This window comes from Silurus meridionalis, chromosome 4, assembly GCF_014805685.1.
Source record: "Silurus meridionalis isolate SWU-2019-XX chromosome 4, ASM1480568v1, whole genome shotgun sequence".
Classification (NCBI taxonomy): domain Eukaryota; kingdom Metazoa; phylum Chordata; class Actinopteri; order Siluriformes; family Siluridae; genus Silurus; species Silurus meridionalis.
In genome coordinates this window covers 11,009,933-11,028,700 of record NC_060887.1, presented here as the reverse complement: position 1 = coordinate 11,028,700, position 18,768 = coordinate 11,009,933, and the positions used below count along the sequence as shown (strand labels likewise).

The following is an 18,768-nucleotide window of genomic DNA, read 5'->3' as shown; positions in this document are numbered from 1 at the left end:
ATTCAAAGAGTTTTCTTTATTTTCATGACTATGAAAATTGTAGATTCACACTGAAGGCATCAAAACTATGAATTAACACGTGGAATTATATATGGAATTATATACATAACAAAAACGTGTGAAACAACTGAAAAATATCATATTCTAGGTTCTTCAAAGTAGCCACCTTTTGCTTTGATTACTGCTTTGCACACTCTTGGCATTCTCTTGATGAGCTTCAAGAGGTAGTCACCTGAAATGGTCTTCCAACAGTCTTGAAGGAGTTCCCCGAGAGATGCTTGGCACTTGTTGGCCCTTTTGCCCTCACTCTGCGGTCCAGCTCACCCCTAAACCATCTCGATTGGGTTCAGGTCCGGTGACTGTGGAGGCCAGGTCATCTGGCGCAGCACCCCATCACTCTCCTTCTTGGTCAAATAGCCCTTGATGCCTTCAGTGTGACTCTACAATTTTCATAGTCATAAAAATTAAGAAAACTCTTTGAATGAGAAGGTGTGTCCAAACTTTTGGTCTGTACTGTGTGTGTGTATATATATATATATATATATATATATATATATATATATATATATATATATATATATATATATACAGTGAGGAAAATGAATATTTGAACAAACTGCTATTTTTCAAGTTCTCCCACTTAGAAATCATGGAGGGGTCTAAAATTGTCATCGTAGGTGCATGTCCACTGTGAGAGACATAATCTAAAATAAAAAATCCAGAAATCACAATATATGATTTTTAAACTATTTATTTGTATGATACAGCTGCAAATAAGTATTTGAACACCTGTCTATCAGCTAGAATTCTGACCCTCAAAGACCTGTTAGTCTGCCTTTAAAATGTCCACCTCCACTACATTTATTATCCTAAATTAGATGCACCTGTTTGAGGTCGTTAGCTGCATAAAGACACCTGTCCACCCCATACAATCAGTAAGAATCCAACTACTAACATGGCCAAGACCAAAGAGCTGTCCAAAGACACTAGAGACAAAATTGTACACCTCCACAAGGCTGGAAAGGGCTAAAAAAGGTCCACTGTTGGAGCAATCTTTTTTTTTATTTTTAGATTATGTCTCTCACAGTGGACATGCACCTACGATGACAATATCAGATCCCTTCATGATTTCTAAGTGGGAGAACTTGAAAAATAGCAGGGTGTAGTATTGCACGCGAACAACGTCAATGGAGCTGAAGTGCGACATCTTTAGGGGAAACGTGGGCATTACAGGGGAAATCCAAATTGAACAATGTTTACCCGTACCAATTTTAATAGAATTTGGTCACGTTCGGCGGGCCGAATTAATAAACCGTAGTTTGCCTATGTCTGCTCTAGAATCATAATTATAACATTTGCACCACAACCAGCAGGTTCTATTCCTACAAACATGACCCTACTGAACTCTCCAATGTGCCTCCAGGACACTTACTCATGCTTTACTGATTTTACTACCAGAAATCATCTTGTATTATGTATACTTGAGCTCTAAAATGTCCAACCCTTCTGTGATTAACTCCGAATAACTCTTCATAACGCTCTGCTCGTAACCTTGGTGTAACTATTGGCAAACATCTTTCCTTCTCCCCACATGTCGCTAATGTGGCTTGTTCCTGTCGAGTTCTTTTCTACAACATCTGAAGGATTCGACCATTTCTGTCCACACAGGCTGCTCAGGTGCTTGTTCAGTCTCTTGTCTTTTAAAGACTGGACTACTGCATCTCTCTGCTGGCAGGTCTTCCCCTGAAACCTATTCATCCACTGCAAATGATCCAAAACACAGCTGCACGACTGCCCAATCTGCCCAAGTTCTCCCACACCACCTCACTGCTGTACTCCCTTCACTGACTTCCAGTGGCTGCACGTATCAGATTCAAAACACTGATGCTTGCCTTCAAGGCCAAAAATGGATCAGCACCATCTTACTTCAGAGACCTCATCACATCTCACACTGCACCATGCTGTCCGAGATCCTCCAGCACTGCTCGACTTATACCACCTACTCTCAGAATGAAAAGTAAGTATACTTCAAGGCTCTTCTCTGTTCTGCCACCGAGGTGGTGGAATGAACTCCCCCTAGATGTCCGTACAGCAGAGTCATTGGCTATCTTCAAGCGACGATTGAAGACCTACCTCTTCCTGAAACACTTAAATTAGCACTTTCCAAATTTGCTTCGTAGAACTCAAAAGTTATATTTATATTAAGTTTGTAATCTAGTGTACCAGTGTAGATTTAATCATTGCTAGAGAGTCAAAGCACATATGTAAATGTAAATGTAATATAATATAATTATAAATATATATCATTGTAAATTCATAATATGTTCTAGATTAGCTTCGATATACCTGAATACTACCTGTACATACATCGTGTAATATTTTGGCACGATTGTACATGCAATGTACATCTCTCATATTATAAATGTGTCTTATGCTGTACATGTGCATATCTCGTATATTTAATCATGTAAATAAACATATTGCATGCTGTAAATATGTCTCATATTGTGAATGTACATTTCTCATATTGTAAATATACAGCTCATACTGTCAATGTACATATCAACTGCTGTAAATATACAAATCTCATACAGTAAATGAACATCTCATACTGTAAATGTACAAAATATAATGCTGTACATATATCAAAATGAAAATGGACAGCTCTCATACTCTAAATGTATGTCACATACTGTAAATGTACATCTCTCATACTGTACATATATCATACTGAAAATGTGTCACATACTGTAAATGTACATATACCATACTGTACATATATCATACTGTAAATATACATCTCTCATACTGCAAATCTATGTCACATACTGTAAATGCACATATATCATACTCTAAATGTATGTTACATACTGGATATTTTACATATACCATACTGTACATATATCATACTGAAATATACACCTCTCATTCTGTAAATTTGTCACATACTGCAAATGTACATATATCATAGTGTACATTTATCATAATGTAAATATACATCTCTCCTACAGTAAATTTGTCACATACTGTAAATGTACATATATCAGTGTACATATCATACTGTAAATATACATCTCTCCTACTGTAAATTTGTCACATTTTATCCTGTAAATTTACATACCCCATACTGTAAATGTATGTCTCATACTGTAAATGTACATATATCATAGTGTACATATATCATACTGTAAATATACATCTCTCATACTGTAAATGTATGTCACATACTGTAAATGTACATATAAAATACTGTACATATTTTTATCCTGAAATGTACATACCTCATACTGTAACTGTATGTCTCATATTTTAAATGTAAATATATCCTGCTGTAAATGTACATATCATACAGTAAATGTACATCTCATTGTAAATGTACATTTCTCATACAGTAAATGTATATATCTCATACTGAAAATGTACTTCTCATTCTGTAACTGTACATATATACTTTAAATGTACATATCTCTTAAGATAAATGTTTGTCTCATACTATAAATGTACATATCCCATATTGCTCTTCATATTGTGATGCACACACATCTTACACGCATTTAAAATGTAATTTTCCCCTCTCATACATACATATTTTTACTGTACTTGCTCAACAGTGTCTGCACATTTCTACACCCATAACCTTTATATTTGCTTGTGGTACATATATTTACATATTATCTGCGCTTCTGGGTTCGCACAAGGCTGCCTTTTTTTTGCACTTCTGGTAAACGCTATATAAGAAGAACACAAGGCTAATTATTGTTCCATGGGATCTAATGTAAAAGCAATAGAGTTATTTTAGTGTTTGTGTGTATTGGGATTGAGTACGGGGCACCATGCACGCTCTATGCCACTCTGTGTGGGTGCCAAATCTTTTGAGCGAGAAAGAAGCCAGAGAAAACAAGTTCACGTGGTATAATAGACCAGTCTATGCAAATACCAGCCTGAGGCTTAGTTTGCACTGAGCTTGTGAACAAATGTTCCTAGTGCTGATATATTTAATCTATATATATTTTTAACACACACACACACGGAGACAGACACACACAGACACACACACACCTGCACACATTTCTTATTGTCACTAATTGCATACGTGCTTTTAATCTAAGTGACATTTTGCATATATAGTGCATATGCAGTGGGTTTAAAGTTGATAAACCCCTTAATTTATGGCTTGGTGGACTATTTAATTACGAAAACATGATTTAAATGCAGAATGCGATGCTCAAAAAGCACATACTACACTTATGACAAGGTGTCTGCAAACTTTTGGCAATATAGTGTTTAAAGAGAATAGACCATAAGGAATAATTTAATACATATTCATGGAAACATTACTTAAAACGTAAGTCATGTAAGTCATGATTACTGTGTTTAGGCCAGCAGAAAAGGCCTTGTGTAAACACCATCATTGTAAATGTAAAGTTGTCTCATAGCCAATCTACCTCAAGGTTTAACTGGTTTGCATTCTGAGATGGTTTTCTGCTTACCACAGTTGTAAAAAGTGGTGATTTGAATTTCCATAGTCTTTCTGTCTGCTTTTCTCCTCACAGAACAGCTGCGGACTGGATGTACTTTTTAGTACCATTCAGTGTAAACCATAGATTGCATTTGCATGGTTGCAAATGAATCCGAAATCCCTGTCATGATACAATTGATATGCAATAAAGGAGAGTAATTTATCATTATATATCCATATTTCTGTTGCTAGGTCTTTTTCTGTTTCCAAATATTTTGTTGTTATTTTGGCTTTTTATTATTATTATTATTATTATTGTGGAATAAATCTTTTTTTTTTTATGTACATGGTGTCTGCTTTATAGTGAAAGAATACAGATTGAAATGAAAATAGTACACGAGAATAGTATTCCGTTATACCGCGAGGTCTTCGAGCACAGATATATCCTAAATCGATGGGAGTTGAAATACTAAAACGTGTATATTTGATCTGTAAAACACAGTGATACAGTGGTAAAACAGCAGCACGGTGGATAAAATAGAAAATAATCTTGTCATATACTCTGTACATTACTATTGTGCATGTTTTATAGCTTATGACAGTAATGTATGCTCTGCGTATACGATATGACATTGTGTGGGAGACAAAAGTAATGATTAAATGAACGACTGGCCAAGCTTCTCTCTTGTTCTTTTTATTATAATTTTTTTTTAAACAATGTAATCACTAGGCGTTAGAAAGTTTACATCCTGATGCTACCACAGCCATTTGTAACTGGAGAAGAGGCTGTGCTCTCTGATTGGGAGCCTCAATTAGAGCAACACTAGCCAATCATGAGCATCTGTGGAGAAAATATGCAGCTGGCTGATCTCAGAGAAAGAAGGAATAGCCTTCACCGTTGCTGGTTAACAGATGTCATATGCTATGGATAGCGCTAGCAGGTAAACGTGAAGCGGCAGGTGAGTGAAAGGGCTTCAGAATCATCATTTCTTTTAGCACAAACCCTAAAAGTATTGCATTTGGATCTGTGCACAGGGAGGCCTTTTTCTTTATGTCATGTTCAGTGCCCTCTATGATGGGTCTGCTTAACAGAACAGGCTGGAAACCACTTCAATCAGGGACACTGGAAAAGAAGCAGAAATCCAAAGACACAGCTCAACTTATACACTTAGATTAATTGAACATTGTTTTAAATTAAAAGCATGTAAACTGTTCAGGACAAGCAGAGTTACAATCAAAGCAAATTTTTGCTGAGGATCTTGCTTCAAAACCCTGCAGTGGTTCTCTGACAGTCCCAGATATTCCTTCGGAATCATGCCTTTGTTTTACTAGAACTCCATCTAGTGGAACAGTCACAATCTAAACGAATTTGTATAATCTTAGGGTGGGGGAGATACGCCCAAATATGGGTTTTTCTGGCCTCTTTCATTGAAAGGACCCTATCTCAAAAGAATTCTTCAGTGAAAGAATTCTTTTTAAACACGCAGAAATGTGCAAAGTAAGCAGTCTGTAGGAAAAAGACAGTGGTTCAGTTTTGGAACTTGGTGAAATACCCAAGCTAATAGAATGCAATGCCAAGGCTCCAATGTGGTTATAGTATTTAAGATACTTTTCCAGATCTGGACAATAAACAGGATTAGGGTCCGGGGGGGAGGATAATGGGTCTGGCTCTAGGTAGCATATGTACATTAATGAAGAACATATGCAAATTATCTGCATATTACCCAAGGTGATCATTTGCTTTTAATTATTTCCTTGATGAATCTCTGTTAAAATAGTATTATATTGCATTAATGTCAGAGCAATATATTATTATGACAAGCAGCACATGACTATAATGACAGTGACTGATGATTTTAAGTTTCAGATAGTTCACCTTTTTATACAGATAATTAACAGCATATATATATATATATATATACAGTGAGGAAAATAAGTATTTCAACACCCTGCTATTTTGCAAGTTCTCCCACTTAGAAATCATGGAGGAGTCTGAGATTGTCGTCGTAGGTGCATGTCCACTGTGAGAGACATAATCTAAAAAAAAATCCAGAAATCACAATATATGATTTTTTAACTATGTATTTGTATGATACAGCTGCAAATAAGTATTTGAACACCTGAGAAAGTCAATGTTAATATTTGGTACAGTAGCCTTTGTTTGCAATTACAGAGGTCAAATGTTTCCTGTATTTTTTTACCAGGTTTGCACACACTGCAGGAGGGATTTTGGCCCACTCCTCCACACAGATCTTCTCTAGATCAGTCAGGTTTCTGGCCTGTCGCTGAGAAACACGGAGTTTGAGCTCCCTTCAAAGATTCTCTATTGGGCTTAGGTCTGGAGACTGGCTAGGCCACGCCAGAACCTTGATATGCTTCTTACAGAGCCACTCCTTGGTTATCCTGGCTGTGTGCTTCGAGTCATTGTCATGTTGGAAGACCCAGCCTCGACCCATCTTCAATGCTCTAACTGAGGGAAGGAGGTTGTTCCCCAAAATTTAGCAATACGTGGCCCCGGTCATCCTCTCCTTAATACAGTGCAGTCGCCCTGTCCCATGTGCAGAAAAACACCCCCAAAGCATGATGCTACCGCCCCCACGCTTCACAGTAGGGATGGTGTTCTTGGGATGGTACTTATCATTCTTCTTTCTCCAAACACGTTTAGTGGAATTATGACCCAAAAGTTCTATTTTGGTCTCATCTGACCACATGACTTTCTCCCATGACTCCTCTGGATCATCCAAATGGTCATTGGCAAACTTAAGATGTGCCTGGACATGTGCTGGTTTAAGCAGGGGAACCTTCCGTGCCATGCATGATTTCAAACCATGACCTCTTAGTGTATTACCAACAGTAACCTTGAAAACGGTGGTCCCAGCTCTTTTCAGGTCATTGACCAGCTCCTCCAGTATAGTTCTGGGCTGATTTCTCACCTTCCTTAGGATCATTGAGACCCCACGAGGTGAGATCTTGCATGGAGCCCCAGTCCGAGGGAGATTGACAGTCATGTTTAGCTTCTTCCATTTTCTAATGATTGCTCCAACAGTGGACCTTTTTTCACCAAGCTGCTTGGCAATTTCACCGTAGCCCTTTCCAGCCTTGTGGAGGTGTACAAATTTGTCTCTAGTGTCTTTGGACAGCTCTTTGGTCTTGGCCATGTTAGTAGTTGGATTCTTACTGATTGTTTGGGGTGGACAGGTGTCTTTATGCAGCTAACGACCTCAAACAGGTGCATCTAATTTAGGATAATAAATGTAGTGGAGGTGGACATTTTAAAGGCAGACTAACAGGTCTTTGAGGGTCAGAATTCTAGCTGATAGACAGGTGTTCAAATACTTATTTGCAGCTGTATCATACAAATAAATAATTTAAAAATCATATATTGTGATTTCTGGATTTTTTTTTTTTTAGATTATGTCTCTTACAGTGGACATGCACCTACGATGACAATTTCAGACCCCTCCATGATTTCTAAATGGGAGAACTTGCAAAATAGCAGGGTGTTCAAATACTTATTTTCCTCACTGTATATTTTACAATTAACTTCTTACAATGGCTTAATATTTCAGATTTCATTATAGAAATGTAATTTACACTGGTATTATGCATGTTCTTGAATTCAGCAGAAGGCAACCCTTTATTACCATCATTCTCATCATGCTATTAAAAAAGCAAAAAGGAAAAGGAGAAAAACAAAGCCCTCACATACCTGTATTATCTTTGGTTTCTCTTTTCTGTGTTTCAATCCAGGATCTCTTTGATGCACCAGCAGCAGAGCAGGAAATAAAAACACTCTTTCAGAGATTGGATCACAGCATAGGCCATGCTCCCCCCCTGCAGGTTTTTTCCATGGCCAAAGCCGTACGCCAGGTCTCTCAGATTCTGGCCCAGTGAGGGAGGTACTGCCTGCGCCAGGGGGCGCTGAGAATGCATCCTGTGCTGATTGTCTACCGAAGACTGGAAGTGATGGGCAAGAAAGTTGTGGAGGGTACCATGGATTTGCGTGATAAAGTTCCCCAGCTTGTCGTTGTAAAGTGGGACCAAATTTTGTGACTTTCTTCTTCACCTATCAATAGCAGCTGTTACCTGCACACACCGTCTCTAAATGACCTTACCTTTCTTTTAGTCTCTGTTATATTCAGGTCTGGAACATACCAGTGGACCAGGCACATTCTATGCTTCTCCCACATTATATTGTACAGTCATTAAACCTATAAATCTCCCTATTGTGTATCTTTAGCTCATCTTTTGTGCTGGGAAACTATCCAGAATCCCCTGCCTCACATCCCCCCCACCACACCCCGCCCACAACCTGCTACACATAAAGCAAAATGATAATTTACCCTAACACATGCTTGGTCTATTCTGCCCCCACTGGAACCGGTGCCTTTTGTTCTAATGTGATTTAGGAAGCAATTTATGGGCGTCATTGGTGCGTCCACTGCATCCAATTCCTGACTCGTGCAAAAGTGAGTTTGAATACTCACATTGTTCTGTCCTTCTGATGTGAGGAGGAGGTTTGAAACGGAAGAAATGTACACACACGAGAACAGGAATATAATACAGTCAACTCCAGAATTATTGGCCATTTTCAGGAAAAGCTGAGCCTGAGGAGATATCACTTTGTAAAAAATATTTGTAATGTACATTTTCCAGACCGGTTTCAGAATTATTGGCACCAAAATAATACATTTTGGATTTAGCCTAAAATAAATATAATACTCAAAAATAAATAAATAAAAAATGCTAATGGAGGTTCACCTGAGGTAAATTCAACTGATCGGATATTATTTGGAAAGGCACACACCTGTCTACATAAGGTCCTACAGTTAAAAAAAAATTTATAAAATAAAATGGTTTGGTGCTTTGGTTATGGTTCTGCTTGATTAGATAACATAAAATATATTTTATATTATTTTATAAAAAATAAAATCGAATAAATCAAATTAATGTAATACATGTTTTTATGTAAATTCACTTGATTAAATACAATTTTAATAAATGGAGAATTTTATTAAAGTTTAATTTGTTAAACCCCATTTGAGTAATACAGATGTGTATGTGTGTGCTTTACATTGAATATTTATGTTTTAAAGATATAATCTAGACTGTTCAACTTATTTCCGCATACTTTAAAAAACTTTTTCATTCCTTTCTTCCATCCTTCATTCATTCACTCTCAATTCTCCAAATGTGGAATTGTCAGGATTTTCTCCTTTTAAGTGAAATTCTTGAAACTGGACATTAAAACGCTAAAGAATTCATAGCGCTAGAGGAAGTGGCTAGCGGCTAACCCTATGGATTCTTTAGCGTTTTCATGCATGCGCAAAATTCTTATTTCCTGTACGGAGTGAGTAGCCACAGTGACACTGCGCTAACTCTAGTTTATTTGTATATTATTTGTATTTGTATGGCATTGTTGTGCAAGTTTAAAAATAATCATTTAAATTAATGCATTTAAAGAGCCTAAACAAACTTGCAGTCCACCACTTAATGCGTTCCTGAGAGGAACTCAGATTTTACCTATGTTCTGCACATAAAAAAGGATTGCATTCAGTACACGAGTACCGTAACCCTGTACCGGCGAATTCGGTCTGAATATGTGTACCGTTACACCCCTAATATATATAAAACTGCCTCTGCTGTCCATTCACCACTGCTCCTTCCTTGGAGCACTTTTGATAGATACTGACCACTGCAGACCAAGAACATCCCACAAGAGCTGCAGTTTTGGAGACGCTCTGATCCAGTCGTCTAGCCATCACAATTCGGCCCTCGTCAAAGTCGCTCAATCCCTTACCCTTGCCCATTTTTCCTGCTTCTAACACGTCAACTTTGAGGACAAAATGTTCACTTGCTGCTTAATACTGTATATTCAACCCAGTAACAGGTAATTTGATGAGATAATCAGTGTTACTCACTTCACCTGTCATAGAATACATAATATATATATGGGAGGTGTTTATTTATTATAAATAGGTATGTGGGAGGCCTAAAAATACGACTCTTTAATTAAGGATCATTTATATCAAGCGGTAAATAAATCAATATTCATCCAGTTTTGCCCCGATTCTCAAAAAAAGGGTGCTGTGATTTGCTGACAGAGAGATGGTAATGGTACAATAATGTGCAGATACTGTAGCTCACATAAAATGTGAAGAAGGAAAAGACAACGCAGTGCAAATGATAGAAAAACACACTGAACTCATTTGAATTGTCTGATAATGCATTTATATATGCAATCTTTAGTTCCAGATACATATGTAAACATGTATTTTCCCCCAAATAAAACCATTAAAGGCATATTAAAATAAATCCAAAAGAAAGCATACAGAAAAAAAAAATTGTTCTTGTAAGGCAAAATAAACCTTTGGCCAAGATAATGCAAAATACATAAAAAAAAAAAACAATTCACACACACACACACACACACACACAAGAAGAAAAAGAAAGAAAGAAACCACTGTCGCAATAAGTCTGCACTTGACCCTCTAACAGTTACTTTTCTGAACACAAAAGAAGTCACACATCAATTCTGGTTGCCTAATAATACAAAAATCTTTGAACTTGAGTGGTACATTTGGAAATCAACTCAAACCCTGCTGCAAATCAATAAAAAGCAGTAAAACTCACTATCACCGTTGTTTTAATAGGATTCCTGGTTTCTTTAATCGATGCAGACATTAATAACTGAGCTGTCTGGCCTTATTCAAGCCTGGATCTTGGTAAAGCATACAAGTATTATAAACACTGACATCTATGAGGGGGAAAATTATATATATATATATATATATATATATAAAATTACAAGCAAGAAAAGGAAACAAACAATATCTAGGTTCAATGAGTCACGGCACAGCACTAAAACATGAGCATTATTTACCAGCAAAATTACGAGAATGTGCAAGAAATCGACAGAGATTGTCATCGAATAAAACCTGGACCGAACCGAACTACACTCGTGGTTTTTCGGCAAGAAAACGCTCTGGACTGAGAACGCTGACGAAGTTTTCGTTACTCCGACTGCATCCTAATGATGTGGTTTTGAGGGAAAAGGCACAATTCAAACAGGAATACAAAAACAGGAAAAAATGGGGCGTGTTCTCTTCCAGGATTATAGGGCAGAGCTGATCAAATGTTTCATATTAACTATCCTATTGCAACAGAGTGTCAGATTTCGTTTGTTTTTTTTGTTTTTTGACTCTCATTATTCTTGAATTTCAAATCAAGTACACAATGAACCAGGCAAACGCAGAGAAAAACGTGAAACATACAGCTTAAAAAATAAAAAAACCCAGAAAGTTTATGATACAGATGCTTTCGAAAGAATGACATCACCACAAAAGAATATGACTCGTTTAATATGGTACTTTTTTTTTTTTTTTTTTTTGAGTCTTGTTAAGCTCTGTATATAACCGATCCCAGTATCTTTCCGTCCGTTCTTGCCAGATTGAATGGGTGTTGAGTTTTTTTTTTTGATCCAATCCTTGCTGGGGTCAACATTTCAGTGAAAGTAAATGTTTTTTTTTTTTACTTCATTATATCTATAATCTACAGTATATCATCTATTTCTCTTTGCATATAGGATACGTGGCCTTGAAACACTCCCAAATGGTAAAAGAATTTATAACCAGTATAAACCAGAATGGCAGGTTTCAAGCTTAGAATTGGTCTACCTGTTTAAATCTTGACTATTCTGAAAAGTGTGTTAATTGAAATAAATCTATCAAATCAAGTGGTTCCCGCTAATGTAATATATATACACACACACACTCCATGACACGTGTGACATCAGCATCAGTGCCTGGCTGTGTCAGATCTGTCCATAATGATTCTGCATGATCATGTTTTACACACCGGTGCTCTGAGAATGAATCAATCAATAAATGCATCCAAACTACCAGTCTTTCAAATCATTCCCTTCACTTCTCTTCTGCAGCACATGACCTTTTGAGTTTTACCGAGCTCAGCTCATCCACTGAATGCTTAGACATGTTACTCTGAAATCACACACACCATACACGAGTCTTTCCAGATTTTCTTTTTTGGCTCAATTTTCCCCCACTGGAGTCTTGTATTTATCCTTACAGCTTAATCTGACGTCTGCAAATTTCTCTTGGTCCACGAGTCCAATGATCAATCGCTTCGAAGCTTCAAAATGGACTGAGAATATACAGAGCACACGTTTCTTTTTTTTTTTTGGTTGCTCATCCTCTCTGCAAAAAACAAAGCGTGAGACGATCTCTGAAGAAAAAGAAAAATCTAATTACAAGAGTTCGAGTAGGAAGGAGACACCATGGCAGAAGAAGAACAGTGTATGTGGCAGACACTTAGGCTCTGCGTTCCACTGGTTGCTGCAGGCACACTTCACTTCCTGCGGATACAATCGGCAGCCGGTTGTCCATGTGATAACTGATCAGGTGACTGACGCTTTCGAAGCGATGGTCTTTGGTACGAACCTGGAAATGCAGACAAAAGAGGGAGCATGAGACAGAACTCGAATTGAGCTGATAAACTATCTATAATTACATTAGAAATACTCAAAAAATTTCATAACCCATCAACACATGGTTGATGGTAATGATTAAAGCTCTGTAAGGTCATTTTCACTTCCCCACCCCCAACCCATTCCCCCTCTAGCTGAATCATTCCCCTCCTTAAATCAGTCATTCTTACCACTCCCTCTGGGTCCACCAACAGCAGGTGTTTGGGCTGGCCTCCCTGCTGGCCTGTGAGCACGTACTGGCCTGGCGTGGTACTCGACTCGCGCACCAGAAAGTCGCCGTCTTTGCTCAGCAGCTTCTCGGCCTTCTTGCGGCTCAGGGGTCCATGAAACCAGGGTTCACTCTGTAGCTGCTGAGCCATAGGGGGCACTGTGCCAGACACGCTGAGGGCATCATCAAATGGCTCTGTGAATACGCACAATACACAACCATTTAAACGTGACGGTGTGCTTTAACAGGAATATAGGGAACATGGAGTGGTGTGAGGAGCTGTTACTACTGATATTAAATTCATTTCTAAATTTACTTGACACCTCATACATGTAGTTACATTTAATGTTGTGAAATGTCCAAGACAAGTAAGTTCTGTTTTTACTTATAGCACCGCTCAACACTCGTTTCCTCACCAGTCTATACTTTTTTTCAATATATCTTAAAGGTTATAACGCAAATAATGCAGAGAATCCTGGTCTGATTAGCTACGGAAACTGTTACACCCTTATCTATGCATAAAATTGTTAAATAAATGTCTTGACACAAAAAAAGTTAACTAGATCAATCAATCAGCTGCTTTCCTTTGCTTAGTAACAAAAAATATATTAAATCTTTCGCTTTTATTAGAGTTTACTATTAGATCATATGGCGCCCAGTCATAACAGTCAAATCAGCACCTTTCGGCCAATCGGATTTGAGAATTCAGCAGCGCTGTGGTGTAAACCCCGTTCACAAGAAGTACAACAGATCCTGCTGATGTATAGTTCATAAAATTAAACAACTTCTTTCGGCTGCTCCCGTTAGGGGTCACCACAGCGGATCATCTGTCTCCATACCCCGCCCTGTCCTCTACATCTGCCTCATTTAAACCAACTACTTGCCGATCTTCCCTCACCACACCTCTTTTTTCTTCCTCATTTCCTTCATCCTGACAGTTTCATCCTCAGCATTCTTCCACCCTCCTCTGCACATGTCTAAACCATCTTAGTCGCGCCTCCCTCACCTTTGTCTCCAAAACGTCCTACATGCGCGGTCCCTCTAATATACTCGTTTCTAATCCGGGTTATAAATTAAAACTACAAAAAAAAAAAAAAAAAAAAATCAGGAGCTCAGTGTTTAAAGGTAATTCGACTCACTCATGTCGAACGCGTCTCTGTGAGCACTTCCGTTAGCTGCGGCCGCTTGGGGGCGGGACTTATCGACATTGACATATGACGGGTCGTCAAACAGACCGCCGTCTTTAGCTCCCACTAAATGAGATGCGAAGAGAGAGAAAATAAAAGAAGTAGTACTGTTTATTAGAGCGATGCTTTCAGCACAGGTAACATTCTGATGGCAATGGGGACAAAAGCGATAAAACATATACTGACCTGGTAGTGGAGGCAGAGGTTGCTTATGGATGTCATTTATTCCAGGCTGGCCATAGGGCTGCACACACAGAAAGAAACAACACATTAGGTTGCAAAAGCTCACCGTCATTTTGTTACGTCTTGCCCTTCCTGGAATAAAATCATGGACATTCACAACACGGTACTAATGTGCCCACTAGCTTTAATCATGTGCTGAAGCACAAACTAATTAGCCATTTAACACATTCACGCTAGTCACCACTGTGGGGCGCTGTTCAGTAACTGGGAAATTGGGAGGAAAAAAGTACAGAAACTGTCCGTGTGTGCTTCAGTAGTAGTACAAACTAGTGGAAGTCAACTATAGTCAGCTGCACATTGTGTAAGACTCCGCTGAGAATACGGTTTTACCCTTTTTTTTCCCCCTAGTTGGGTGTAAAGATGTATGGAATACACACTTGTTTCTTTTAAGTCTTGCTTTGGATGGAATTTGTAGCCTCTCTACAGCTGTTAAGTGAATGACACTTATTCTCATAGTCTACATGAACACACAGAAAGGCATCAAACAGGTCGAAAAGGGTCTCACGATTGTAGCTCCTGTGCTGTGTCCAGGGCGAGTTCTCATGTCCACGAGGCCTCCTGGGGGTGGCTGTTTCCCGGGAAAATTATTATAGTATGGAACGTCTATGGGAGGAGCAAAGTCCTCTTCTTCCTCCTCCCATGCTGAGCCATCAAAAGGAGCCATTCTGAGGGAGAGAGGGACAGATTCATTTAGCAGGACTAGTCATCATTTCTGTTTTCTAAACTGCATTCAACTCTCTGTGTAGCCGATGAAAAAAATAAATAAAATAAAATAAATAAATAACAACAACAATAATTATATTAGATTTCAGTGTCTTCAATACACATTGGAACTGTCCATTGTGCACATATTCGAGTTACATAAACAAACAATCATGATTTAGATATGCAGCTGTAAAGACAGCTGTATACTATCCATCTCAGCAACAAAGAGCAACGCTGTGCTTACATACACAACCTCTCAACCACACACACCTGTCATGTGGGGTGACGAGTTTAGGGGGGTTCTTCAGATACTGCTTGAAACGTAGCTCAAACGCCTGTCCGATGGTGCTTATCACTTCCTGCGCCAAGCCCTCAGAACACTCCAGGATGTGACACGCTATCAACACAGGAAGTCAGAGCAGGATCGAGACAAAATGCTGTGCAACAATATAAATAACATTGTGATTTTGCTAGCGTACAAAATAAATTATAATAAATATATATTTATTTTGATTATGATTTTTTTTCCTTTAGTAATCAGCACACAAAGAAGTCATATTTGTCTTTTTTTTTTTTATTAAATACAGCTGAAAAACTGCTAATAAAATGTATCAGAAAAGAAATAATCACAGGTAATAGTTTAGACATACCTCTCTGATTGACAGGGTCTTTGGCTACGTAGGCTACATATTCTGCGGTATCCTAAAAACAAGAGAGGAAGACAAGGATGAAGAGGAAGATGCGGGTAGAGAACTTACTCTATGTTGAGACAGATTTCTTTTTCAGAAAGTATAAATAAAAGGAAGAAGGGGAAAAGTCAGAAAAGAAAGTTCAATTTGAGCTGCAAGAGGATCTACTCATCACGAGTCCAGAGCGAGGGAAACTACATATGAGCAAACAGGAATGAGCTCAAACCACAGGGGCAGGACAAGAGACACAAATGGGTACAAAACGAGAGAAACAGATGCAGGAAGAAGAAAAAAAGATGGGCACGGAAAGAAAAAAAAGACAAAAGTGAAGGATGTGGGACTCACTGGATCTCCTCCTGATGCAAAAGAGATGGACTGCATGTGATGGTTGGCGATAATCTGCAGGGAGAAAAAAAGGTGAAGACGAATGGAGAAAGTATGGGGTGATGGTTAAAAAAAAGAAAAAAAGAAAAACAAAATAAAAAAACGTGTGAGAGGTGAAAGTGGCAATATAGAAACAGGGAGGGAGGGGGGTAAAAACAACAGCAAAAAAAAAAAAAAAAGCACACAATGAGTGTGTAGGGAGTCTGGGGTTTAAAATAGCAGACATTAAGCATCAGAGGCATCCATTTATATGTATGATTCACAACGGCAAGTGAGACACTACAGACATTCAATCAGCTTCTGTCTCAAGATTACACTCATCCCAGGTCCTTGCTCAGGAGTGAATGGGTGAAAATAGTGAAGCTACATTCATGCACATCTGCGTAATCATCGTCATATGTTTAAAACCTGACAAATTCATTCGATCGTAAACAACACAAGGTATAAATTACTACAAGAATTACGGTATTGAACTTGTTTTTCACTTACAAAGGATTTGCCATATTGATTAACACAATCTAAACACAATCAGGCCTACCTAGAAAGCTCAATTCTGCTGTCACATATTAAAGGCTCATCATAGTTGTTTTTTTAATATATTATTTTCTCATAGACTATATGAAAAAAGGTTTGTGGACTCCCTTACACGTGTAGTCCCCATTTGCTGGTATACGATGTGGTATCAAAAATTTTCAAGACACGGCAATTATGAAACACGCCAACAGATGGCAGCACTAGGCTGCACACACAGTCACAGCAAGCACCGAACTTAATAAATTGTGCCAAAAGACATCGTCCTGTGTTATTCTGACCACGTGTGCACGTGGTCACTGAACTCCTTCGCTTGTGAGTTTCTCACCGGAAATCTCCTCTCTCGCAAGATTTGGTTTCGGCCTCTGCCTGAAGATAAAGGTCTTCGTTTTGGCACCGTTGCGAAAATCCGGCACGAATAGCAGAAGGTGCTTGACACGCTTCGAAAAGAACACTTGCAGGACGCATTCCAGAATTTGCTGGAGCGCTGTATTGCTGTGCAAGGGGACTATTTTGAAGGTGATGGTGTGTAAATAGAGATAAATAAAAGTGCTTTCTTGTAAACAGAGCTAGTCTCGAAACTTTTTGATACCAATGCGTAATAAACCGCACCCTTCTGGGAAGACGTTCCACTGGATTTTGGATTTTTCCAGCCAATGTGCACAAGGGTTAATGTTGAACAGGTTTGAGTTACATAGTTCAGCGAAAGGAAAAACTACCACATCCAAATACATCATATACAATTGTGTGCCTGCATCTTTGAGATAACAGTTTGGGGAGGAAGCACATATGGATGGAAAAATCCGCTATCCCAAAACTTTTTGTTCATATAGTGTAGCCTTGCTGGAGAAAACCACTTCTGGTCCTTAGCTGGCTTTCCCCTTCTTATCTTTCTCGGTCTACTGTCTGACCTGTTTGCAGTCGGTTGTCAGTAGGTTTAAGCTGTTCGTCGACACCGTGAGGTTGATTGTCATTCCAGCAAAGCGGAGGTTACTCTTTCCTAGGATGGAGATCAGAGACCGAGATGTCGGCTGGAGACAGACAGAGAGACAAAAAAAAACAAACAAAAAAACAAAAGAGTGATCAAAACACAATCATTAACACCTACACCACAGAACTTAGTCAGATGCTCCACGATAGCACAAATTGAACAATAACTGTGTTGCAGCTGCACGCTTTAGATTAATGCGGTCACTTGAAAACCCTTTGTTTTTTTATAGTAACAACGTGCACAGGGACTTGCATGGCAGACGCTGTACATTACCACGGTTAACGGCAAAGGTTTTTTTTTTTTTTTTTTTTTGCAAGAACCTGTTTACGGTGCATTTCTGGAAGGCGTCTCCAGAGTCAGCGCTTTAGAACAGTTCGGGGTTAAGCTGCATCTTTACGCTTTCCAAGACGCGAAAGATCTGCCATCGTTTGTGTCTTGTTAACGAGATAATTATAATTTTTTCCCTCAACATCAAGATAAATAGATTTCATGCAAGTTACACAACTTACACAATAAATGGATTTAAATGTAGGATGGGTTCATTAATTAGGAGGGGGAAAAAACAAAGTGGTAAATATTACAGAGCAAATAAAAAAAAAAAAAAACAGCTGCAGAAATCGCTCTGGAAGTTTCCAGATCGCATTCTGGCTCTTTTCTCTCGTGCTGGATGTCCAAAGGGTCAGACCCTGGATGCCACAAAAATGTCGCAGTCGGTGCTATAAAAGTGCACAGATGAATTGACTGTCCCCGAAAAAAACAAACTCTGAACAGAGCACAAAAAGAGAAAAAGAAAATGAGGTTTCTATTCTATATCTATTTGGAATGAATCTTTTTCTGTCCGACTGTTATGGACAATCGACGTGCC

General features: G+C 38.5%; 2 protein-coding genes across 8 annotated transcripts in view; both read right to left on the bottom strand.

The window, feature by feature from the left end:
- Positions 1–5,137: 5,137 nt before the first annotated feature.
- Positions 5,138–8,637, bottom strand: LOC124384250 (lens epithelial protein). Its single transcript, XM_046846945.1, has 2 exons — positions 8,169–8,637; positions 5,138–5,582 (listed from the first exon to the last, which is right to left on the bottom strand). The coding sequence occupies exon 1, from the start codon at positions 8,390–8,392 to the stop codon at positions 8,201–8,203; it is 192 nt and encodes a 63-aa protein (XP_046702901.1). The 5' UTR covers positions 8,393–8,637; the 3' UTR covers positions 5,138–5,582; positions 8,169–8,200.
- Positions 8,638–11,939: 3,302 nt separating this feature from the next.
- Positions 11,940–18,768, bottom strand: part of shc1 (SHC (Src homology 2 domain containing) transforming protein 1) — a 34,816-nt gene continuing 27,987 nt past the window's right edge. For 6 of the 7 annotated variants that reach the window (XM_046846900.1, XM_046846901.1, XM_046846903.1 and 3 more), the window contains 9 exons: positions 17,824–17,943; positions 16,343–16,396; positions 15,959–16,010; positions 15,579–15,705; positions 15,109–15,268; positions 14,547–14,604; positions 14,313–14,426; positions 13,136–13,368; positions 11,940–12,918 (listed from right to left, as the gene is read on the bottom strand). In XM_046846900.1, the coding sequence (XP_046702856.1) occupies positions 12,790–12,918; positions 13,136–13,368; positions 14,313–14,426; positions 14,547–14,604; positions 15,109–15,268; positions 15,579–15,705; positions 15,959–16,010; positions 16,343–16,396; positions 17,824–17,943 (1,047 nt within the window). In that variant the 3' untranslated portion in view covers positions 11,940–12,789. The remainder of the gene's footprint in view (positions 12,919–13,135; positions 13,369–14,312; positions 14,427–14,546; positions 14,605–15,108; positions 15,269–15,578; positions 15,706–15,958; positions 16,011–16,342; positions 16,397–17,823; positions 17,944–18,768) is intronic. The other variant, XM_046846905.1, reaches the window with a different exon arrangement.

Excerpts from the sequence above, each read along its gene's own strand:
- LOC124384250 (XM_046846945.1), bottom strand. The coding sequence starts at position 8,392 with ATGCATTCTCAGCGCCCCCTGGCGCAGGCAGTACCTCCCTCACTGGGC.